This window comes from Polyergus mexicanus, unplaced genomic scaffold (genome assembly GCF_030449975.1).
Source record: "Polyergus mexicanus isolate NDT 795.1 unplaced genomic scaffold, iyPolMexi1.0 SCAF_27, whole genome shotgun sequence".
Lineage (NCBI taxonomy): Eukaryota > Metazoa > Arthropoda > Insecta > Hymenoptera > Formicidae > Polyergus > Polyergus mexicanus.
The window spans coordinates 2,928,096-2,955,065 of NW_027223347.1; the positions used below are offsets into that span (position 1 = coordinate 2,928,096).

At 30.2% G+C, this 26,970-nt stretch overlaps 2 protein-coding genes across 12 annotated transcripts in view; one reads left to right on the plus strand and one right to left on the minus strand.

Annotated features, from left to right (window-relative positions):
- LOC138943579 (nibrin-like) overlaps nt 1–26,970 on the plus strand; it is a 44,081-nt gene that overhangs the window by 8,014 nt on the left and 9,097 nt on the right. The window contains exon 10 of one of the 5 annotated variants that reach the window (XM_070314532.1): nt 21,920–22,683. The exons of 1 other annotated variant lie outside the window; for it this stretch is intronic. The gene's annotated coding sequence lies outside the window, so the exon portion shown is untranslated. Of the gene's footprint in view, nt 1–2,335; nt 2,980–13,861; nt 15,192–21,069; nt 21,162–21,919; nt 22,684–26,970 lie in introns of those variants that run through there. 3 more of the 5 variants (XM_070314535.1, XM_070314533.1, XM_070314530.1) reach the window with 3 other exon arrangements.
- The window catches only part of LOC138943578 (uncharacterized), a 57,267-nt gene continuing 32,230 nt past the window's right edge, over nt 1,934–26,970 (minus strand). For 4 of the 7 annotated variants that reach the window (XM_070314528.1, XM_070314525.1, XM_070314524.1 and 1 more), the window contains 6 exons: nt 17,520–17,644; nt 15,460–15,538; nt 12,013–12,105; nt 11,237–11,541; nt 10,576–10,849; nt 1,940–4,963 (listed from right to left, as the gene is read on the minus strand). In XM_070314528.1, coding sequence (XP_070170629.1) covers nt 4,759–4,963; nt 10,576–10,849; nt 11,237–11,541; nt 12,013–12,105; nt 15,460–15,538; nt 17,520–17,644 — 1,081 coding nt within the window. In that variant the 3' untranslated portion in view covers nt 1,940–4,758. Of the gene's footprint in view, nt 4,964–7,454; nt 7,663–9,418; nt 10,250–10,575; nt 10,850–11,236; nt 11,542–12,012; nt 12,106–15,459; nt 15,539–17,519; nt 17,645–26,970 lie in introns of those variants that run through there. The other 3 variants (XR_011448499.1, XM_070314523.1, XM_070314522.1) reach the window with 3 other exon arrangements.

The following is a 26,970-nucleotide window of genomic DNA, read 5'->3' on the forward strand; positions in this document are numbered from 1 at the left end:
GGCAGTTGAGAGTTGACTTATGACAAAGCGCACAAGAAATCTATTGCGTTCGAATAAATATATATCAGCTCTCCAACTAACATAAGTTTTTGCGTGCAATTTTTATCTGCACACATGGACCATTCGGGGAATAGATCTTTCTCCATAACTTCTTCCCGCGCTAATAAAGCTGATATAAAGCGGATTTTTCTCGAGCTCTCTCAATTTCTCGCGTTGCGAACATTTCTATGATTCGGAGAGAAAATATCTTCACTTTTATATACACCTATGAATACAATATTATATAATTATTTTATTGTTTACTGAACATTGGTCATAGTTTAGATAATAATATTATATTTGATGAAAAAACGATACTCGTGTTTCCGATCACATTTTCAACGGATCGTTTTAAGTGGATACTATAAATCTTATTGTTACTATATTGTGCCATGAATATCTCGGAACTAATAAGTAAGATTTGCCGATATACAGAGGACAAATGTTGCGTTCGACGAATATCTTCCATGTTATTAGCAGCCTGGAATCTGATCCTGTCTACGACAGCAACAGAATCAGACCAGTCTCCCTTTGAAGGAACGGATTGGCATGCGGGAGAGCGGCGTGGGTGAGAGAGCGTATATCCTGCTAATTACGATCTCGGATTTGCTTGTGACGTTAGATGTCTTGAACAGAACGTCCGTTCCTTGACAGATAGATTGAGTTGCTTTTCGCATTATATTAGGGCAATTAATAATAATTGCCTTCCCGTCTTCTGATCTATAAATCGTAATAAGATCCCATCATGTAATCTCAGTTTAAAATAACAATTCTTATCCTTTGATCGTTGATAAAGAAGGCTAGAGATATTGGATAAAAAAATAGATATCAAGTTGAAAACGTTAATGTATTGTATAATACCATGAGATTACAAAGCATATAAATATATAGATATTTAAGTAAAATCTCATTGTCAGTAAAAAAAAATATATATATATATATAGACACATAAAAAGGGCGGTCCAGTAATTCTATCTACATATACACGAAATATCTTAACTTTAAATGACAATTTTTTCACGATAAAATTCTATAGAGCGGCAAATTCTAAGGGAAAAAAGAAAAAAAAATGTATATTCCAAACTAATAATTTTCGAGATATTCAATTTTTAAGTTAGCAATCGCGATATTGTATTATATTTTGATCATTATAAAATGTGGAATATGTAATTTTGACACGTTTTAATCCTCGATTATTTTTTTATAATTTTTTATTTTCACTATTTCGACTACTGTATAATAATATATTGTTCTTTATTATTAATAATATAAACGAAAACAGCATGTGTGATCGATAAATTTATGAAAAAAATCATGAAGCTCAATTCTTGCCATTTGCGGACATTTGTTTGCGAGATAGACAGGCCTGCGAAATTTATTCGCGATCTGGAAATCTCCACCTCGTCTGTCAGCTACGACCATGAAAATCGGGAAAATCTACCAGCGCGGAAAAAAAAAACTCGCGAATTCGCGAGATTCGCGATGTTGACGTGTCATGAAAAATGAATATGACGGGCATATTATCTTGATTATCTTGATGTTAATGCGGATTAATTCGATGGCAGCAATCTATTTAAAATTTATAATAAGGGATAAACTTTTGTCCTATACATATTTCTTTCCCCGATGTTTAATTTATGAAAATACGAATCAATTAATTTTAATTCGAAAAGTATCGATTATTATGATTGATAATTATGGTTGATTGATACCTCGATCTCTTTGGTTAAGAACAAAATTTATTATGTGAATAAAAATAAATTAATATCTTTGATTATGCTAATAATTATAATAATAATCTTTAAAAATATATAGACAACGAAAAATATGTCAATAAAAAATAATGATCAATGATAAAATTATCACGCGCGCGTACGATTTATCTACATAAATCTACAACAGATTTCTCTAACTTTATTGTGTATGTATGTGTGTGCAAATCTTGAGAAAATTTAATTTCGATACAATATATATGGGGGGAAAAAAAAAAAAAGAAAAGAAAAATTTCACTGTCAATTATTTTGTGTTAATTTAATTGTTAAAGCTTGATGGTTTATTTTTGGAATATTAGAATAAGTAAAATGATCGGCAAAATAATTTCGAGATTCTCATTCGCATTTTCTCTCTCTTCGCACCTCATCAAATATTTGCGCGACTTTTTGCGCCTTAATGTATCCGCCGGATCTCTGCGTTTGTTGTACTTGGGAATTTGTGGTTCCGCGTAACTTTATTCGTCTTTAGCGAAGGCTTAAACTTTGCTTCTCTTCACTTCTCTTCTCTTCTCTTCTCTTCGCAGGAAAACTTCCTTGGAGGAAACGTTAACGATGGATTTTCTGAGAGGATCAATAAACAGCGCGTTTTCTTCTTCGCTTTTTAATAAGCGATTGATCGATATTGTGATTATATATATGTGTATTTGTATGTGTGTGTGTGTGTGTGTATGTGTGTGTGCGTGTGTACGTGCGTGCACGCGCGCTCACATATTTATCTAATTCAACAAATAGAAGAGAAGAAACAATATTGATTGAATAATTAATTCAAAATAATGCAATCCGTGTTATTTTTCAATTTAACGCATTTTTTTTCACGTACAAGTGCATGATACACAAGGAAAGTAAAATATGAAAAGTAATTTACAAAAGCTCTCTTATGCATTTATATACACGCAAATTTCACTCATGCACATGATATAAACATTAACGCCCCCCTTTCACGCTCTCAAAATTAAATCGTTTTATTTACAAAAATATTATTATACTTATTTTTAACTCATTACGCAGGCCATACAGATTATACTATATAAACAATTTTATAATTAGTAACAATTATATAATTGCTAGTAATTGTTAGGTAATAATTAGTAATTAATAATTTTTACATAATAAATTTTTATATAATCGTTGATTTTCTCTCTCTCTCTCTCTCTCTCTATATATATATATATATATATATATACATATACGCACGTTACGATTATTTATACTTTTTAAAAGTCTTTGAATTAATACTAAAATAATCAAAACATTGAAGTATTATTATTATAGATCATTATTTATCTATAATTTATTAATGCCTAACAATTATAATTATTTTTAATTTTATATATATTATTTCTCTATAATATATAAAAAATATATATAAGTAATAAAATCTTTGTTTTAAAAATGGAATTTTGGCCGATAGTAGATTAATTTTCTAACATTGTTATTTAAAGTTATTTACATTGACATTTATTGCACTGACGAAACTTTCTTTGATTATCGCTAAATCGCAATCACACAAAATACGCATACATATCTCATTAATGAGATAAAAATTGTATATTTATAATTATAAGTATTATATAATATTCGCATGCACACACTCACATATACACAACACACACAGTATGCATAATAGCCTCTTTGTACATCAAAAATTTCCTTGTCAAAATGAAACTAATGTGTGTGATTTAAACAAGATATTTATCGATATGTTTGGATATATTCTCTTTTCTTCGAGAAAGTTAACTATATATATGTATATGATTATATAAAGCTACTTTAAAATACATAAAATTATTATTATTTTTCCCCGTTTTAAGATTAATTAAAAGAATAAATAATTCTAAGAACATATTAAATTATTCACGATAAAGTTTAAAGAGGATAGATATCAAAAATTTTAATTTGTTTTTAAATGTCTCTCTTTAATACGTATTAGTTTCTTCTTAACACATTCTTTCTTCTTATAAATTCTTTCTTAAACAATTAATTCTTTTTCTATTATGTAAAATTATATATATATATATTTTTTTTTCTAATTATATGTATTAAAAGCTACCAGATCATAATTTAAAAATATTAATTTAGCTGCAATAAAACAATTACCTATAATTCTCTTTATGAAAAATATAACGAATATTCCTTTAATATTCATTTAATTGGTTATAGACACTATATGTTTAACTTTTTATTATTTTTGGTACATTGTTGAGCAACATTTTATGAGAAATTAACGCCTAAGGCTCGCGCGAATTTACAGAAACTAATGCTATTTCTAATAAAATCAAAAATTTATTATGATTAAATATATTAATTTTTTTTTTTTTTTTTTTGGTGCGCATTATAATTTTATCCGAGGCAAAAAACATATTGTATGCGTGCACAACCAACGTTAATTAATTAATTAATTCTCATTTTATGATAGTTAATATATTAATGTACAAGAATGTTAAAATTTTCGAAAAATTGACAAAATTTTTCTCCGAGTGTTGCTAAAAACATGGGCGATAGTAACAAATATAATAATCTCTGAATCAAATTAAAATTAAAAATTGAATTAATTTTATAATTCTAAAAAGAGTTTCAATGATCGAATGAATCAAATTGCTTTGGTATCATTTATAATTTTATACCGATTCAATCGGATAAAAGAAATGATAGATATAAACAATAATAAAAATACGAATCTTATGTTAATAAATTAAAAATAAACTTTATGAAACCCCATCTGTATAATCAATTTGTCTGATCGATTTAATATAATCAATTTGATTAAATAAACATTTTAATTCAATTTCTATTTATGAATTGATAGAACAAATATTGGAAATATTATAAATGGAGAAAAATATGTGGAAACAAATATTCTAGGAATTCTCTGTCAATGCCTTTACGGAAAGAGATTTCTTTACATGTTTTTACATTGCAATTAATTATTATCGATCGCGATCAAAGACTACAATCTCGAGTCAATTTTATTATTGCGAATAACCTGCTGCGAAGAATTTTCACGGGCAATGCAATCGCGGACAGCTTGCAGAACGATGCCTATCCGCCGGTCCAAGGCGTTTAGATGGGGTTCCCATAAAACAGGAGCCACGGGATCTCTCGCCATGCTCTGCCGTATAGCAGCGCTAAGTCGTATAGGCCCGTTGTGAAAGCTGCAATCAAAATTAAAAATTATATCGATAAAGTTTTATGTATATATGTGTGTGTGTGTGTGTGCGTGCGTGTGTATATATACGCACACATACATATATATAAATGTTTGTATACATATAAAACTTTTGATGATTATATTAAATAATAATAAAAGACAAAAATATAGAATTTGATTAATATTTTATAAAATGTGTAAATAATATTAATAATATTATACAAAGTTTTATATAAATATATAAAATAATAAATTTTATATACATGTATTGGTCTCGAATTTATCTGCAGTTGAACTTTGAATATTAATTAGTATCCCATGTAAATGATATTAATAACTTTTGACGTTAATAACTAATAATTGTGTTACTGCGTTATGAACTGATTCGAATCATTCAGCCTCCAATGAGCATTGTGAGTGAGATTCGTCAGTAATATTCTGCTGCACTGAGTGAGATCAATAGCGATGAGAGCGATTGATTCACACGTGTTTGTTTACTGTATTTATTATGCACAAAGTCGCTCGCATTTGCCATTATAGCATTGGCATTTCGATTTTTTGGGTATAGAGCGCATTGGAGGTAAATATGAAATAAATTGTATCAATTTACGCGATTCCAATTATTTAGGTATCCTGTATTTTTAATTTTCAATTTAATTGTAATTGACAAGCGATACTCCGGTAACTTTTTTTTTTTTTTTTTTTTTTTTTTTTTTTTTTTTTTTTAAGGAAATATGTTTGCCACGTGTCCGCACTATACACAATATATTCTGCATGTTTTGCATCAATTGCGATTGCAATCAAACATTGCAAGTATGTCATGAGATTCTCGAGAATCATCGAGAGATTGTTGCAATAGATTAACGCAAGTTTATGATTGTTATAGAATTGAGAGAGATATTTGGATAATGATAAGTTCATAAATCTTATATGTATATGTGTATATATATATATGTAATATTATTCTTTTGAGATTACTTAGCTTAAATAGAAGGAGAATTCGCGCCCTATTAAAAATATAAATTAAAAATATTTATTTTATTCGATTATACAGAAACTTTATACACTTTTGTTTTTATATATTATTTTTATTTTCAGAAGAATATTCGGTTCAAATCAATTAATAATCTATATTTTTATATTAATTAGATGATTATTTTTTTCAAATGCAAATCTGTTTTATGTATTTCACATAACACATATAATTTTGCAATAAATATATATGCAAGAATAAAATTTTAGCTGCTTAAATAGCGATATTTAAGTCAATTTATAGAATCTTTTTTTTTCTCTCGACTCGGTTGTACCAATGTTATTTTAGCTTCAAGCGAGACTTAAAACTTTTGGCAATAATCAATGTTATTTGGCTTTTGGCTTTAGGCCTTAGGCTATAATATAATTGTTAATTAACTTATAGTCTAAAGCCTAAAGCCAAAAGCCACATAACATTGATTACGGTCAAAAGCCAAAAGTTTTTAAGAGAGTTTCACTTAAAGTCAAAATATTTAACATTGGTGAAAAAATTGTTTTTGGAGGACACTATCATGTATTTTATTCGAAGCGAGATAATATCGAAAAATATCAGCTCTATAAATATATGTATATATATATACACACGTATATTAAAATATATGATGTTAAAAAAATTAAAGAATTGGAATAAATGATGATTTTGTTTGATATTTTCTTTAGAAAAAATCGATTTCAAAAGAATTTTCTATCATTAAAAGATAACGCATTAAAGATATGATACTCTATATATACAATAGAAAACACAGAGAAAGAGAAAAGGATATCTCTGCGTTATCTTTTCATAATAGGAAATACCTTGTGTACGCTTTCTTGAAATCGACTTTTTCTAAAAAAAAATATATCAAACAAGATTATCATTTATTCGAATTCTTCAATTTTTCACATCATATATTTTCATAATAAGTTGCAAATTAATGTTCTAATCAACTTAACTCTTGCAATTATATGAGGAATATACAGGGTATCTCTAAAGTCTGAGCCCATCCCTATAATTGTGCAATTTGTAAAGAGTTTAATTTATAAAAAAAACTTTTTTTAATCTATTAAAATAATCTTATACTCTCCTAATTAAAAAATTATCATTTGTTATAATATAAATAGTTGTAAAGTTATTCGATATTTTTATTAAATATGTTTAAATTGATCAGAGAAAGTCTGTTGTTATAAAGTGATACGTGAAGCATGACACCTTTTATAATCTTGTAGAATAACTTATAAGAATTTAATTTTATACACACGCGCGTTGACAATGAGAGCAACCAGGTAAACAAAAGTCACGGGATGAAAAGGCTATTCGATCTCGAGGCTCATCCTTCCTCCTTAATCCTAAAAGAAAGTCCTCCGAGGACTCCCCGGTGAGTAGCCAACCGGTGGCAAAGCAAAGTACTTTGAGAGAGTCTTTTATCCAACGTGACGCGGCCACGTTGTGCGCATATATATGTGTGTGTGTGTGTGTGTGTCACCTCGTATAAATAGAGCCCAAGTCGAGTGTCTGCTCAAGCCGATACTTTATTCATTGGCAGTCCCATCAACCCTTCCACGAGGCTTCCATTATCGTTCTGAAAGCTTCCGACCGCCTGGTTGTTGATCTAAAAACCCACGTTCGCTCCGAAAAGCGTCTCGAGGCCATTATCAATCCGGAAAAAAAACTTTCGAACTCGATATTGTTTTCTTGAAAAAATATTTAATTAATTACATATTGAAAAATTATTTTCACTCACATCAGCCGCGATCTGCTCATTTAGAGATAGCCCATTATTGATCTAAAAATTATTTTTATTGTTTCGGAAAATTTGCAACTATTTAATTTTTAATTGCTGGCGAAGCAAGTAATTTCACTTCATTGTTATCGTAATTACGTTGGTCGATCGGGCGATCGGTCGACGTGCAAAATGTAGAAAACGAATTAACAAAAGAAGTCACAATCACAGCGGTTCATGGGACGAAACAGCGCAGCAGGAAGCAATTATTCTGTAATAACGCGTTTAATAGGCGTGTAGGTTTCTTTAATTCTGCGATGTATTTGCGTGCGCGCATGTGGATGTGTATATGTGTTTCTATTTGTTTTTCTATACAAATGGACAAATTTAAGATGTTTATGTTTAAAACGGGTGCTTACACATTTTAATTTTTAGCAGCAACTATTTAAAATCCTATCTGTAATATATTTTTGATTTTTTATATTAATCATATAATTTTTAAATTTTTATGATTTGTAGAATCATTACGTATAATTCTCTCTCTCTCTCTCTCTCTCTCTCTCTCTCTCTCTCTCTCTCTCTCTGATACGATAATTATTATTATTTTTGTTAACAATAAAAATAGCATAGTGATTTTTTCTGTTAACAAAAATAATATATCGTAGATAAAAAGAAGAGAAAAAAATTGTAGTTTTATTTATTTAATAATAAAAAAAAAATATAGCCAATGCATTAATGCATTAATAAGCATTTTGAGTGGGTAAGCATGAGAGAAGAATCGCGATCTTCCTTTCTATCGCGAGATTAAAAACTAATAGTTAGCTAATGGTCTATTGATATATGTATAATTAAATGTGTCAAATAAAATATCCGATACTCTCGTATATCCAGTGTACTATTTCTTTCACGAGAGTACATGTCTCGCGTAAATTTTTCCAAAAGATCTTAGCAGAAATATTGAACTTGAAAATTTGATTCTCTATGATTTATGTGAAGTTTTATACACATACGCATGATCTACTTATATATATATATATGTAAGAATATTATACACGTAAGCGCATTTAAATATATGCGTGTATGCGAATGTGAGAATTAAAGGATTTATGTAAATATAATGCGATAATATACGATTCAAGAGATCCTGCATTTTTTCACGCCCCCCTCTTGAAGAAAGCTGAAGTTTGACACGCATATGATAGAAATATGAGAGCAATTGTATTTTTAATCGTCGATTCTTCAACGAAACGCACATGATAAACGGTGTCTGTCGATCGGCCAAATTTCCAATTCAGAATAGTCGACAGTAGAATTCGGTTGCCATGAATTCGGTCCTATCGGGGGGAGGGGAAAAAAAAAAGGAACCGGCAAAAACTTGGCGATAAGGCCAATCTGGGGATTGGGCTTTATCAGAATTGTCAGGGCACGATCGTGAATCTTCGCTTTGATGCGGATTCATGTTTTTTACGGGCGGCGCGATAAAATTCGTTGCTCAGCCGGCTGATGAAATTTCGCGGACGCGCAATGTGCATCGAAAATGGAAAACCGATAAATATAATGTCAAGAGGGAGATTACAACACGCAGGATACGGAATTAAAAAACGCTTCTAATTTGAATCGTTCGTTTCTGCGTCATCGATACCATCTAGTTCACTCTAATCATGAAACACGTACCTCCTCCCTCCTCTCTCCCCCTCCCCCTCTCCCCCCCCACCCCTCGCAAACATTCGTTTGACATTTCGAATATTAACTCGTGTCATTGGAGAAATACGCATCATTTTATGATGATAGGACTCTACAATTTTTATACTCAATATTTATACAGGATGGCCCCGAACGTTCCAGCCTTTGAGATCTTATAGGAAATTTAATTCTGAACAAAAGATTTCTTATAAACATGGATCGAAAAATGCTTTCTTAAGAAGTTATCGCTCAAAAACCTCTGAAATTGTGATTATTTTACACATATTTCCAAATATCATGGAAAATGTGCATCCCTTTTAACAAAAAGTACCGAAAGAAAAGTTGTAGAAAATTAAATTATCTTTCAAATGAGATTAAAATGATTGTTGTACGTTTCATAGATTTTGATATAACCAGTTTCGAACGTACGAAAAGTGCTTTTATCACTTATTGTTAGATCGATTAAAGTTGAATCAGGAGGAAATCCGTAAAGCGACTAGATCCGGTCGTTATTCGATGCCGAAAGTGTATTGGAGTTAGGAGGGGGACATTTTGAGAACAGTTAGTTTTTTTCACGTCTTTATTCATTCTCTACTATTACGTGCTATTTTAGTTTAAAAAAATTAATTTTATTTTCATTAAAGAGAAAGATCTTTATTTCTTATTTTTATCATTTTCTCAAGAAATTTATTAAGTCTCGTTCTCTTTTTATTTCATTTTCTTTTCACCTTTCGCCCTTCCTTTGCATCAGAGATTTTTCAGCGATAACTTCTTAAGGATCCCATTTTTTCGACCCATGTTCATAGGAAATTTTTTTGTTCAGAATTAAATTTCCTATAAGATCTCAAAGTCTGGCTGGAATGTTCGGGGCCACCCTGTATATACATATACATATATTTTTCTTTTATACAATATCTATAATATGAAATGCGCACGCACATATGTATATATATATATTTCATATTTATTATATATATAGTTATAATTATAATAATAATTTTTAACAATATATGAAGAAAAAGAGAGATTTGACATTTAAAAAAAAAAAAAAAGAAAAAATTTGAATTAAAATAGTTATTGTACAAATTATTATGCACTATTATTATTATTACACGGCATCAAATATTATGTGCGGATGGGAGAGGAAGGGGGAGGGGGGGGGAGACAATATTATCGTAAAAGTTACAAAAATCTGACTCACCGAAGTAGAGTACTTAAAGTTGTCTGTCTAATCATACAGCATTGTAAGAGAGGTGCCAAAATAGACGTCTCATCGTGAAAGGGTTTCCCAAAACCTCTTCCGTGGTCCAGATGCAACGTGAAACTATCGTTTCCAAAAATCCTAAATGTCTCGTAATGATGACGGTCCATATTGCCCGTTAAAAAATCAAAGACAGCCATGTCCATTAGATCGAGCAATCTTCGACCTTCGTCATATGGTGAGATCTCTTTTACTAGGGAGCAATAGTCGGAATCTGCAAGTTTGCAAAAAAATATATATGTATATATATATATATTATATATGTATATGTAAACGTGAATGCTTATTATCCTCATTGCCATGTATTAATTAACATTTATAAATCATAATAATGATATAATAATAATCGATCCTATCGCTAATGGCATAACGATTATTAAATCAAGGATATAATAATAGCACAAAAAAAAGTGATATAAAAAAAGATGTTAACGCAAATAATAATAATAATAAATAATTAAGTAAGATGCAATGAAGAATTATGAGACATTAGTTTTGAAATGTAAAATAAAATACACAGCTAAAAAAGACCTTATCTTTCCTTTTATAATCCTTAGAGTTTCTTAGGATAGAATTCTTCAAGAAATTCTCGGTGCCTTACCGTTTTCCCATTGGGCCTTCTTCCGTTTGTGATAACTCCTGCGCCAAGGGTGTCGCCAGGCTTTCCTGGCGGCGAAGGCTTTGTCGGGCAGAAAAGCGGCAAAGCTGCCCTCCAGGGTGTCGGGGCTACCGCAAACCGCGTGTGCGGTGTCACAATAATAACTGCATTTGCCATGGAAGCACAGATTGCCAGCTGGGCTCACAAAGAACGTCTTGAGCAGCTCGCCATCGGCAATCTGATAAATTTCTGTTGTAACATTGAGAGTTCGACCAGTCACTGGCATCGCTCTGTGAAATCCCAAAAGCCTGTAAATAGAAAAACATGAGATCTTTCTTTTCCTGAGTTAAAAAAAAAAAAAAAAAAAAAATTAATATTAATTTAATTTAATATTAAACTCGCGAAGGGAAATTCTATGTCAATCTACATGTCAATTCTTTTATCCTACGAGCAAGATTTATTTTTTTTAAATATTATTCCCTGGACAGAAGAAATAAGATATACAGTCTTCGTCTTGAGAAATTTGATTCATTTAAACTCATTTGAAATGTGTTGAAAAAATAAATTTTCATGATATTTATTGAATTCAATTTGGATTTATAATATATTGTGCGAATTATATCTTTAAATTTTTTATAATTAATTTCATTATTCTTTTTGAAATCATTGATTTTACCCTCTCAATTTCTCTTTCTCATATAAAATCAGGTAAAACTTTGATCTCAACATATATATATATTCGTGGAAAAAAAAAATATATATATGTTATAATAATTTACCTGTCTAGATGGAAGGAAGCGATTTCAGCGGTATGTCTCTCGAAGTCTGTGAAGTAGAAATGATTCGGCAAAGTCTGTTGCTCTCGCGGGAATCTGCGTACGATAATGACACGATTATCATTATATTAAAAATAAATTTCACAAAAAAAAAAAAAGAAAGAAAGAAAGAGAACAAAGTCTGAAATGGGAGTTTAGTATGTATAATTTTTTTTTTGAATTTTGAAGAATTTTGAAGAAAGCATGCGAAATTATTTTGAAATATCTTATGCAATCGACAGAGAGATACGGAACGTGTTCAGAAAAAGACTCGCGTGCGTAATATCGTAAGGATTATACGAAATTGCTGTATTGCAAAAAGATTACAGGCAATTGCGGCATCAATCGATCGATATAATATCTGTCGCGTGACTTTGTGATCGACCTACATTGCATAATTCAATAATCATGTCAATTATATGTATATATATATATATCAATCTATTTACTAGATTGCCATCTCTTAAGTTTTATACAAAATGAACTTACGCAAAACTATTTAATTTTACTAATCAATGAAATAGCATTTTTTTTTTTTAATAAAAAAATTTCATATAAATTTTATATCGAAACTTATATATATTAAAAGCAAATGAAAGATATCTTCACCTTTTCCCTCAATCCTTCTTTAAACATTGTAAAAGGATTTATATAAATCATAATTATAAATATTATTTCTATTAATAATTCGCAATACATCCGACACTTCGTAATTATTCATTTAGCGGATAAAATTAATTATAATTGAACAGCACATACGCGTGCGCGTATACATATATGTTTACGTATCCTAATATTCAATTGTTATAAATCCATGCTCGTTATCAATCGCTAGTTGATAATTATCTCACGCTTTCTGCTATTGAATTGATACCTAAATAAGGACATTACCAGATATGTGGGAGATCGCGCATTTAAATTAAAAAAAAAAAAAAAAATCATCTTATCATCTTATCATCTTCTTCATCTTATCATATATATGTTTACATACAATATATCCAATTAGTAAAATATTTTATCATGTCATTCCAAAATGATAAGTTTCAAATTATGCAACGCGCAGTCGGGCGGAAAACATCGTATGATAAAGAAAAATCAAAATTATTCGCCGGGGAAGTGCAACGATGGGACAATGCGAAAGCTCGGGCTTTTATTGGTCCCGGAGTTTCTCTTGAGGATTTCTTTCGTGACGAGCTGGAAGGGAAAAGAAGGACGAAAGAAAGAAAAGAAGGGGAAGGAGAAAGAGAGAGAGAGAGAGAGAGAGAGAGAGAGAGAGAGAGAGAGAGAGCTTCAGGAGTTCCGCAAACTCGAGGGCGATCAAATATTTACTCAATGATCTTAGCGCGCGGGCTTACGAGCCGCGCGTTATATGTGTATATACATGAGATAGGACAATAAACACATACGCAAAACACACATATACAAATGAAATCTGTGATCGATCTTAAGAAATAAGGAAAAAAAATCTAATCGCGGAAATCGAGTCAATCGAGCAGTTAATTTAATATTCCTTTTTATTGAAGAACTCGTATCGTCAACTTTCTAAATTCTGATGATCAAATTATAATTGCTACAAGAACGCTTGACACTTGGATTCTTATTGTTTCGTAAAATATAGGTCATTGCTTCGTAAGTATTTCGTGAAGGTGCCACTTTTGGAATCTGACATCGCAGACAATTCAATTATATTTTTACATTATTTATGAAATATGTAAATTTTAAAATAGATAAATCGCATATATAATAAGTATGTGTGTGTGTGTGTGTGTGTGTACCGTAAAAAAAAATATATTTTTATTCCTTCTTTAACTAGAATAAATTTTGTCCGAGGGAATAACGAGAGCTTATTGCGGCCGGAGCTGGCCCCAAAATTCTCGCGAGGTCGCAAAACTTTCGGAGGAACTTATTGGCGAACTTATTACCGGAGTTTAAGCCGCGCGAGCGGCGGCCACTTACTCGTGGAATCTTCGGCCCACTGGAAGTTTAAAGGGTTCTGGACTCGTGTGGATCATTTAAAGAAAGAGATGACGGGAAGAAATAAGAGGGACAGAGATAGAGTTATAATATCAGGCTTGTACGAAAATTTTTCTCGGTCTTCTCCTGTGGATATTGCGCTATCTCGCTACTTCTCTACTGATAATGTTAAAAATATTCTATTGCGACACACACACACACATACACGTATATTTAAATTCTTTAAAGTATTATTATTCTACATCTTATTATATAATTTTGTGTACATTATGATGGATTATTTTATTAATATAAATATATCGATTTTTAAAAATGAAGAATGACAAAGTCACTTGATTTAAAGAAGTAATATTTGCAAATACGACATTGCCATATATCGTAATTTGAAATAAAAATGGTCGGGATTAAATATCTATTAAACTTCAATTGAATTGGTCGCGTTTGACAAGGTATCAGGCAAAAAGACACGTATGCTCGGAAACAATGGGGTATGTGCCGTATCATTTACGAGAGAAGCACGGTATGAAAAGAAAAGAAGAGTGGTGAAAAAAAAAAGAAAAAAGAAAAAAGGGGAACGACGAAAGGAAGAAACCGTAAGATTACTTGAGAGTGTTTCACAGCATAAAGGGTGAGCGCGACATACCATTTATATAATTGCACTCGTAATTGTATCCGCGTAACTTGGGTCAATGAGAAAATCTGACGACAAGGGACAAAAGAAGTGATTACATATGTGGTCCGTTTCGTACCAGAACTTATCATGTATTTTTATGTACACGATTAGAACGATGCAGAACTGTGTCGCAGATATATTAAGAATTTTCACTCAAATTCTGATTAGAAAATTTTTTTCGGTGAAGAAAGAGAGAGAGAGAGAGAGATTTCGTATACATCTTGGCATTAATGTAGGCGCTATCGGAACGATGTCCTACAGTAGTCGCGACACCCATTGAGCGCCGACAAACTGTCAAAGTAATTTCGCACATTGCCGGCCTGCGACTCCAAGATATACCGAGAACTTTGCGACACTCTGTTGAGTGTTCCGTCGTCTTTATTCGCGAAAGTCGTCCAAGTTGACCTCTTCCTCGTAATTTGCACACGATTGTCACTAATTAGCGCCATTAGTTCTATTTTATATTTGATATATATCATTTTTTTTATACACATTTTAATATGTAAATTTTAAATATAATAATTATAATATTTTAATATTAAATACATAAATTTTATATATATATAAAATTTATATTCAAATTAAATATATATCAAAATATACATATAAAAAAAAAGTATATATATATATATATATATATATATATATATATATATATATATATATATTTGATTTACGCGTATTCTAAAGAGAATAAAGGGTAAAGAAACCAGAATAAAATAGTTAAATGTGTGTTCTTATACGAGCGATAATGGCGTACTTACCGCATTGGTTTAAATAATGCTTGCATGCTATCACCATAATCAATGATCAATTTTAATTGCGTGCCACCGTCCTTTTGAACTGTAACAAACCAACCGATAAATCTTTACATTACAGAATATATACTTGATGTAATTAAAAAATTAGAACTTTCTCATACAAGAATTATTATAATAATATTGGTATAGTATCTCTCTCTATATCCCCCCCCCCTCTAACTATCTAATATATAATTATTATTATGTGTATACGTGTGTAATTATATATTGTAATATATGATTAATAATAAAAAAGGGGGATTATATTTACATATATATATATATATTATAAAATCCAATTTATTAATTTAAGAATATCAAAATCTTTCTACACATTATTGATTATAAAATGTTATGAAATAATTATGGCATTTTTAATAAAATATGATATAGTCAAGGAATTTATTTAACTCTCGTGTCACTACCAACTTCGAATAACAAAAATTGATAATTCGTTGAAGCAATAATAAATCGTCGTGGCAATAATAATGAAAGTAATAAACGTCCGTTGTCTGCAATCCGAATTAAAAGTATACAGAATTCAAGAAATCAATACAGTTGGTATCGCGAGATCGATATATTCAGCGGCGAATAGAACCAGATTTATTGTTAGCCTAACATGCCGATTCATCGCGATAACGTTTTAATAAACAAATGCAGATTCGTGATTTTACAATTAGAAATGTGCTGTCGGGATGATTTATAATTAGCTAACTCGAATCGACCGATCGAATAGATAGATATATATATATATATATATATATATAAATCTTAAATAATGCTAAGATATATTTATATATAGTATAATAATTATGTATAAATATATTAAATATTTTAAGTATTTTACAATTAAATCTACAATATTTTATATACGTTCTATATTATATATAATAATATAAGTATGTGATAATATAATAATGAAAATAATAATGATGTATATATATATATATATATTAATATCATTTAAAATATTAATTAAATGAGCACTGCTTTGTATAATTTCGATATATTTATATTTTACAATTTCGCTGTTGCGTATTGTATAGTAAGTATTAACTATTTTTTACATTAATATATAGAAAGTAAATTCAAAATTAGTATTCTTTTTTTTTAATTCGCGTGCGAGAAACAATTTGATATCATCTGACAGCTATAATCTTAATTTTTTTTTTCGACCATTTTGCTATTATTCGATCAAATATACGTACATTTCACGACATTTAGTGACGGTTAACTTATATATAATTGCAATCATCGTGAATAATTAGACTAATTACCACGACTAATTAAATACGGTCCTTGTTAATTCTCGATCGAATTGGAGCGGAATATTAATTATTACGGCGAAAGTTTTTCATTTATCTGTTTCACTACAACTTTTGTTTCTTCGTCTTCTTTTATTCAACTTCATAACATCGTTATTATTGGGTAGCACTCTACGAAATATACGTATAAAACAACTCGTAACATTTTTACGCTCAAACCAATATCTCGATTTTTCGTATCGATGACATTTTTCCGAAAACCTGACAGCGTATCTATTATCGGGCAATTATATGAATATGAAAAAATTAATTAATATTATAATAATAATAATTATTAATTATTATTATTAATAACTGAAACTCTTTCAATTTTGAAATTATAGGAGAATATAACGATTATAATAGAATAGATTTCCGCGTTTCGGAAATCATAATTATTCACATGTCGTATCTCACCCTTGGCTTATAATGTTCTTATAAAAGTACTTTATAAAGAAACAATTCCTATAATTCCTTTAATTAACATAAATAAAAATATTATACATTACGAAATAAGCTTAAAATAAAAAAAGAGAAACGCAAAGTAATAAATAACATTTGAACTTAAATGGCATACAGTGAATAATATATTTGAAAATAAAATATGATTGAAAGGCAAATATTCAAAAAAATTTCTCCGAAGGAATTAGAAAATAATCATTTATAGAAGACACTGTTACAAACTTCGTGATTAATTAAAGATTATATTTTTATACTCACCGACACGAAGAATCGGCTTAGTCGCCATCTCATGGAGCAGTTGGTCCACGTATTTTGAATTCTTAGAATATAATTCCGATCTTGAGATCTGTAGATGAAACTTCTCCAAGGTTGTGCCGTTTTTTCTGCGATAAAAAAAATATTTACGTCTAGATTTAACATACAATATATTGTTAACGTAAAAAAATATATTATACCTGTATCGCATATAAAAATTAATTTGTAATTTTTTTTTTTTTTTTACGCGATTATACATATAATGCTCCTTAATATTCATAATTTTTTAGAAAATCTCTTTTATAACTTTATTTATTTAAAAAAAAAACGTAGATTTTTGATTCTTATTTTTTAGAATGATTTTTAAAAGAAATAAGTTTTTCCACTCTCGACGATTTATTATCGATCGCATCAATTTTAACGGCGAATTACATAACGGCAATAACATTTCGTTGTGAAAAAAAGATCGAATGCCAATTGATACAGATATCAATTCTAAAAAGACCTTCATGGCGTTGTAAATATTCTCGGCAAATATTTCTGCGCGAACGAGGACAAACGATAAAAATGCAATTCCCGTTGCCATTTTTTTTCTCGATGTGACGAGATAAAAGAAAAAGATAAGAAATAGCAAAGTAAAGTGTCTAGATAATATTACGAGTGCATAAATATAAATCTGACGTAAATACACAAATGCAAAAATTGCTTTGTATCGCTATAATTTGCAAAGTCAGTGCTTTCGAGAGCTTCTAGTATCAGAGAACATGAAACATTTTCGAGGAACGGAGGAAAAATATTTCTTTCTTTTTAATTCTCTGAAATTTTTTGAGAAAATTGGAAGAGAGAAAAAGATACTTCTTACATTTTAATTTTAATATAGTGTCACATATAATTGTAAATATTATCATTCACAAATAGGATTATTATTTGTGTGTGCACGCACGCACATACAATATGAACATACATTTATTTAATACGTTTATATAATATATGATAATGCTATTCGCACACATATATGTATATAAGGTACTCGTGTTTTAAATCGTTAAACTTAAAATTTAAATTAATGACGCGTTTAACAAAACAAAACAAAACAAAAAAAATTCTTCCAGAGATATGCTTTGCATTGTGGAGATATATTTACTCAAGCGAATGAAAAATATAAAATATACTCCGAAATAAAAATAAAAATAAAATAACAATTTTTTTAAATTTTATGTATCAATCTTATGACAATTTCTTCAATTTTACGTATCAATCTTACTATCACGCAAACACAAATTCCCGTAAGAATATTAAAGTCAAGCAAAATAATGCTTTATTAGTATTTGAGTAAGCCAACATTTTGAACATCGCGAAAAGATTAAAAATTTTTATTTATTATTGGACAAATGAAATTACATAAAAATTATTCTACCTTTTTATTTTACTATTACTCATTATTTTTAAGGATAGTTTATTTAATTACATGTTTAGACGCCAACGTCTCTAAAATAAAGCGCTTATGCATGCTAGAGAAAAAAAATGTTGTTTCTTATTTTAGCCAAAATTCAAGTTTTAAGTTTGATAGTTTAGCCGAGAGATTATATATAGACATATTTTTATATACTTATAAAAAAAATGTTAAAAAAAATATGTGTGTGTGTAAACAGAGTTAACACGAGTAAATAAAAAAATTAGATATCATCAATGTATTATTTGTTACTTTATTTATGATCGTGTTTGGCCAAGATGAGACATTCTACGAGAATAATCATCAGAATTTTATGACACGATAATATTGAGCTCTTACAGGATGGCAAAGAGAGATCGAAGAGACGATCGTGAAAACATAATTCGTAGATGTCATTTTGGCCGTTTCAAAATGCATGGAATGGCGTTTCACGACCGACGATGGCCTCCGATCTTCGTTTTATATCCTAAGAATGGCCCTTAATCCGATATGAGAAGATATCGTTTTTCATTATCTTCCTATATACATGCGTGACACGCGCTTTCCCATCATGACGTTGTTCGTATCTTTAAATATGTATGCAAACCAATGGAAAAGATATCAATATGTATATGTAAAAAATTCATCTAATAATATAATTAAAAAAAAAAAATAGTATAATAACACGTATAATGAAGCAAAATATAAAAAGTATAATTAACTTCATTTTAGACAATTAAATTATGTATAAAATTTTTTAATTATACACTAATTATTATTAAATTATACAAATAATTACTTTGCAATATTTGTTATTATATCCTTTCCGTAGAAAAAAAAAAAAAAAAAAAAAACTATCGACAGTATCAGATTCAAATCGATTAATTTACTGCCAGCGCATTGGCGATCCTTCATTAAAATTCATCTCATGGCCATTTCGTTGCCACCCTCCTACACCCAATCCTATTCTCACCTTCAACCTAAAATCTGAACACTTGTCGATATCCAGTTTTACGACGTGTTTCCAATAAAAATCCACCACTTTCGCTAAATAAATCATTATATCCTCGAGTTGTATAGCTGAAACTTTCAGCTACATTCCAATTTTTCGATTTTTCCCTCGAGCGTATTGCGAAATGCGCAAGTAGATTTATAATTGAAATAATATATTTTTATTTTTATTTCGACTTACAATTAGATCTCAATATACATGTACGTGTACATTAATTTTATCTTGATAATGATCTCGATTTATTTCATTATTTTTATAATATATCAATCTATTTTACACATTTAATTACTTTATTTTTAATCAAATTAATGTAAAGCCAAATTAACGTTAATTAAATTAATTTCTTTTATTATTTTTCTTTAAATTAACTTTGTTTCAATTTTAATATATATTTATACAATTACTTTCTTCTGCGATATAATTAAAAAAAAAAAGAGTTTAGATTTAGATGATGACCTAAGGATAAAGGAAATATATATATATATCCTACTGCGGGATAGTTAGTATGCCACAAGGATTCTGCTATGATGCTTCTTCATCTTTCTTGAAGACGAAAAGTTGATGTGACACTTCTAGACCTGGATTTTTCATCGTTGCGAGAGAGAGAGAGAGAAAGAGAGAGAGAGAGAGAGAGATATTTAAGTTTATTATTAAAAATTCGATCAATTATAATTTTTTTTATCTCTAATCAAACTCGAAGCTTCAAAAGTTTTCGAAGTCACTGACAAACGCGATAGATGATTAAGGATTTCATGATTAGGGTACTCTCTCTCTCTCTCTCTTTCGGGATGTCGTCTACGTCGATAACGACATCGTCGCAACGTCGTTCTGTCTCTCGGGCTACAAACCAAATCTCTAGATTGAGTTGCCGGCGAACACACGCGCGAGCGAAACTAATCCGCGACTTCTTCCTCCCCCTCTGCCCCTTCTCATTCTGCCATCCTATTCCTTTCCCGATGTCGACGTCGGGAGTTCCGTCGAGACTAAGTCTTAAGTCTGGTTCTCATGTATAACGCGTAGCGATCCCGAAATTAGCCCAGAAACGCGAGAGGTGTCTACTGACAGTATTATTGGATTCGCGGATACATACTTAGATCTTTCTCTCTCAGTTTCCAGATCTTCCTAAATCCACGAGTATCTGGATTTTTTATCTTCCCCCTCTCCCTCCCACCCACCCGCTGCTTTGAAGTGATACAAAAAAAAAAAAAAAACAGAAGCACGACTAAATAATGATGACGAAATAACTAATCTCCATCTACTCTTCGCTTCTGCGTTCGAGATGAGCGTCAGAACTGCAGATGCAATTAGAGGTGGAAATGCGAACGAGATGAGGTATGCAAAAATATATATATATATATATATATATATATAAGCGGCAAACCAAATTAATACGAATCGCGCGTGGACAAGAAGTAATCAGTCGCAGCATGTACATATGAAAGGCTGACCTAAGCCTTCGTTATTGCATATGTACACGCCCGTGAAATTGCATTAGCGATCGCGTACATATCGAGAACGAAAGCGAGCGATACACATATTATACACGTTATCTCCCGAAATTTAATTCGTTAATATAAATACGAATCAATCATTTAACTATTTTTGTTCTCGAATTAATTAATAATAATGATAATAATAATAAATATTTTAAATTAATATAATTATAAGTTACATATTGTAAAATAATATAATTTATAAAAAGCGGGTTATTGTCTCTCTCTCTCTCTCTCTCTCTCTCTCTCTCTCTCTCTCTCTCTCTCTCTCTCTCTCTCTCTCTTCTATATAAGAAAAGTTTTATTTCGTATATTATAATAAAGTATAAAATAATACTGATAAAATTGTAATCACATAATGAGAGGCTCTCGAAATTCTACAATGCAATATATTTTCTTTATATGAAATTTTATACGAATAATGCAATTTTATCCGGCCTTTTTTTTTTTTTTTTTTTTTTTTTAGAACACAATGTGGTCCACGTCGAGAGATTTTCAAGCGATGTCCGTTCGTTCGCGTACCGCGATGCATAATGCATACGATGCACTTTCTCACGTGATCTCGTAACCGAGGAGGGAAAGATCACCCCGCAACGCCATCCGAGAGAATATCAATCCCGTAAAAGGATATCAATAGCGAATAGCGGATTCAGAGATGTCACTTCCTCGATTCGCGGATTCTATCTTCGAGCGCTTCGAAATATCTCGATCTCCCTGAATTTCCATCGCCAAAATAGAAAAATTTATGTTCAAGTATAATATATAAGCTCTATTAAGCGACAATACATTTTTTTTTTTTTTATTATCGCTCCAAATACACACATACACACACACACACACACACACACACACACACACACACACACACACACACACACACATATATATATATCCGTATAACGCAATTTGTAATAAAGTATTTAGTCAACCACTATTAACGTTGACCGACTTTAGCAGCCATTTTAATTATCCTGATTTACTATAACTTATCATTATAATAAATGGCTCATATCACAGTACGGTAGAATCGCACTATCGATAAACCGTAGAATATCTTTCATTACAGCGTTATAAATATAATACGTACATGAATAATAATAAAAATAATAACAATGCTGAATGTAATATGATATAATAGGGAGGAATACTGAACTAAGAAAAAAAAAGTGCTAATCGTAAGAAAAGAATACTGAAAGAAATTTCATGAATCATTTAAAATAAATGAACATTATGTATAAAATCTGAACTTGAATAATAGACAATCAGAATGACGTAACAATTGTGTTAACTTTATCATCGTTAGCTTGTGACAAAAGACTTAATATCGAATTAATAACAACGAGGAGCGGGTTTTTTTTTATTTTTATAAAAATCACATTTGGATGCCATTGTAACATGGGATCATAAACATGAAAATGCATAAAAGCGCAGTTTCTTTCCGTGCAATTGCAGACGCAAGTATACACGTGCACTCTAGGCACCGTACAACACGCGCACCCTTATACAAAACACACATACGAATTGTTAATGAGCGAAAATACAATATACAAACGTGAGAGAGGCAAGCTTGCCATTCCCAAAGAAATAATTTATCTGCTATAGCTTGGTCGCGCGAGAGCAAGTGAATCCAGATGACAGGGGAATAAGTAAAATATATTTAAATTATATAAATACGTATGTGTGCCTTGATGTCCAGATAATGTTGCTGTTTTTTTTTTATTTATATTAAAATGCATATAAGTTAAGCGTATATTAAGAATAAGTAATCGTGTTATTTGTTCGTGCACGCCGTGTCGTAGAAACAATTCGTGTAATAAAGTTAAACATTTAGAAAAAGTTATATCGACGTGAGAGAGATCAATATTAGTATATAAAAATCAAACAATTTTTAATCCACAAAGCTGACAGCGTGTTTTTGATTTTCAAGCTTCTTTGTTTCTGAGTCTCCTACATTTGATGGAAATAAAAGTATTAAAATAATTTTTTATTCCGAGAGAAAGCATAAAAGAGATTATTGTATGTTTTTAATTATACATACGTTTATACATATATGTGTGTGTGTGTGTGTGTGTGTGTTTTGTTTCCTCAAAAATTATTTATAATTTTTGATGTAAAACAAAAATATATTTATATATAAAACAATCTAATGTCACACATTATGACACATCTAAACCCCGTCGAAAGTTTGATTATTCGAATTGTATGAATTCTTTTTGATATTTTGGATAAAAAGCATCGCGACCGTCATTGAAATAAGTTTTCCTTGTAATATCGATTATGTTTCTAAGTGCTGCTAAAAGAAACGATGGCATGGGGGTTTCCCTAAGGATTACGGCGTATAAACGTTGTCATGTACACAAGCATATTCTCGCGGTATCAGAGGGTACATGAGACCGTGACCTCGTCGCCGAGGGAATAAGTCATTGTTTCGAGGAAACAATAACGCGACGTCGCCATCGTTGCTCTGTTTTATTTAATTGAATTTTTATCACGAAGTAGATTTTCGTAGGAAAAAAAAAAAAAAAAAAAATTAAAAACTAGTCATTATGTCTTTGTGTCAAATTCATTTCAATATTAGTGAAATCTTTTAATATACAATTTATTACAGTGACGTTAATATACAATAGCAATTTAAATTAAATTGATTATATGTGTATATTAATATTGACATATTGTCAAATAAGCAAGCTTGAGAAACCGATTATTTTCAATTTATCAAAGATAATATATAACATGCTTTCAGTCAAGAAACAAAATTTTTTAGAAAAATCTTATCGAATTTTCGCGCGTATGTAAATAATAAATACGTGCCATCGAAGTAATAAAAGAATGAAAAGTAAAAAAAGTAATTATAACACCCACAGACATGTATAATATATATTACGATAGAAAAATTGCTTTTTATATAACTCATTCTCTCTTTCTCTCTCTCTCTCTATCTCACTCACTCACTCACTCATTCACTCTCTCGCTTTCTATCTATCATATAAAGGCTAATTATGAAGAATTATAATAAGTTAAGTCTCTCTTAATTATATCTGCTATATATATTTAATAGTTTACATTCAGAGTAATATTTTACCTAAATTTGTAAATAAAGGTATAATTTTCATATAAATTAAAAATACAAAAATTAAAAATGCATATATTTATTTGTTTTTATAAATAAATAAATTGTAACATAACTACCATATATGCTATAGTAATACTTTGAATCTCTGTCCGTGGATCTTTTCATCTACAATAAACCTGCACCTTCTCCCTTCTAAAGGTTCCCGACATGTAAAGTATACAAAAGTTGTATTAAACCCGTTGTATCGAAGGTATATTTTTTTATAAAAGCGTAAAGAAAAAAATGATAACTCAATCGCGAAACAATTTCGAAACAAATAGATACGAGAGAGATTATTAATAGCGGACTTGAGAATTTTTTTCGAAAAAATTTTCTCGACGGTCTCATTGGTCCGATCGGATATAAAAAGCCCGATTCCCCGAACGTCGTGGCGCTGCTACGAGACGACGCCGCCATAAACAAGCGAAGATAGAAATTATAGATGAGTTGGCGGGGTAAACAGCCGGCACGGCACGAGAGCCGAGAAAATGGCTTTTCCCCGGGAGAGAAATGCGTCCCCGCATTTTCCAGAGCGGAACGACCCGGTGCACGGACCCTCTTCCCTCATCTCTTCGCCTCTCTCTATTCTTCCGCCCCTTTCAATGTTCATCTAATTTTCTTATTATTTTGACATATACCATGTATATACAATATATCTATATATATATATGGAGGGAGGGAGAAAAATTTAAAAACATAAAAATTAAAAAAAAAGAAATATTTTAAAAATATAAACATTTTCTTGTACATTAAATAATTATTATATGTAATTATATATAATTGAATTATATTATTACAGCTTTAAAATTACAATTCGGAAATTCAGGTAAAAATGATACAATAAATAAAGAAAGAATTTAATTAAATTTCACAAATTTGAAATTTATATCTCTTTTGTACTTCTTTATATTTTGAGCTATAGTCTCTCAATATTAGTTAAAGTAAAACCAATTTTCCACGTTTCTCTTCGCTTCAATCTTGATCGTGTATGACAATTTGGACGGGCAAGCGGGTTCGAGAACACGCAGCTCCGTTTGCTGGAGATTGACGAGAAAGAGAAGCTACTATTGACCTAATTTCGGTTCATTGTGTATAAACCGAAACTAACCGAGCGAGAATCCTGCGATCTATAGATCTATAGATCCTACTGGCCGTCTGTAGATACATGTAACCATGTAAGTAACCATTACATAAGAAAACATGGAGATCATCGAAACAATGGATCCTATGTATCTATAGAAGACGGTAAAGACAATTGCAGAATTATAAAAATCAAATTTTATCTACATAGCTTGCAGTTAATTTATTATATATAGTCGCATATGTCGTGAGCATGTATAAGAATATACGATAAATTATAAAAAAAAAAAAGAAAAAAGCTAAATAATATTCCAGCAAATATTTTAAAATACTCAGACTTGAAACTGCCAATGTATTCTTTGCCCATTATACATCTGTCGTTATTCTTATCTCTCTTATTTGATAAACCACGATAAGAGGTAGGTACAACGCGACGTACTTATTTACGACATCCTCGCTCGAACATTTCATTTCAATAACGAGCGTGTCTGCTCTATTGTAGAATCATAAATAATTAAAACATATTAAAATCCATGGAAAATTGCAATATACCTTGCTATGCCATATATTGTACAAAGCTCGTATATCTACATACAACAATAATAATGATATTAATATTTTCTCTTATTTAATTGATTGTGAGATTTATATCGATTTATATATTTGGATATGGAGATATTTTATGTAAAAGGAGAATTATTAATAATTCTTATTGATTTTTATAACGCTTCTTTTTTTTTTTTTTGTGCAAACGTGCAGTTTCAATCTATAGGAAATGATATATGTATTTACCTTATTGCCAGTTATAATGGTAAAAATACAAAATATAGAATGTATCACACACGCACGCACGCGTGCACGCATGCATTCTATAATATCAGGCAAGGGTTAATTATCTATAATCAAGCCAACATCGTGAAAAGTTTGCAAAAGCCGTCAATGCGACCCGATAACCGACAAGACTCTTTTGCGATTTTTCCATCGTCGATTTCTATGCTCTTGCGTGCGAATTCAACTCTGTTCTTTTCTCTATCAATAAATTCATACATCTGCGATTGGCTGGAATGAATTTTTGCGATTTCTCATAACCGATATTACTTGCTAAATAATTATCACTTATACATGATAAAATTATTATCTTCCGAAGCATAATACTTCGCCATTTTTATAATTTTTAAATAAATAAGTTAATTGAAGTAATTAAAAATAGCAGATTAAATAAATTAATCAAAAATTTATTTGCTCCCCTTGTTCTAAATTTGTTTTCATTATATGAATAAACGAATTTGACGATCTATAATGCAAAATCATCAGAGAATTATTCG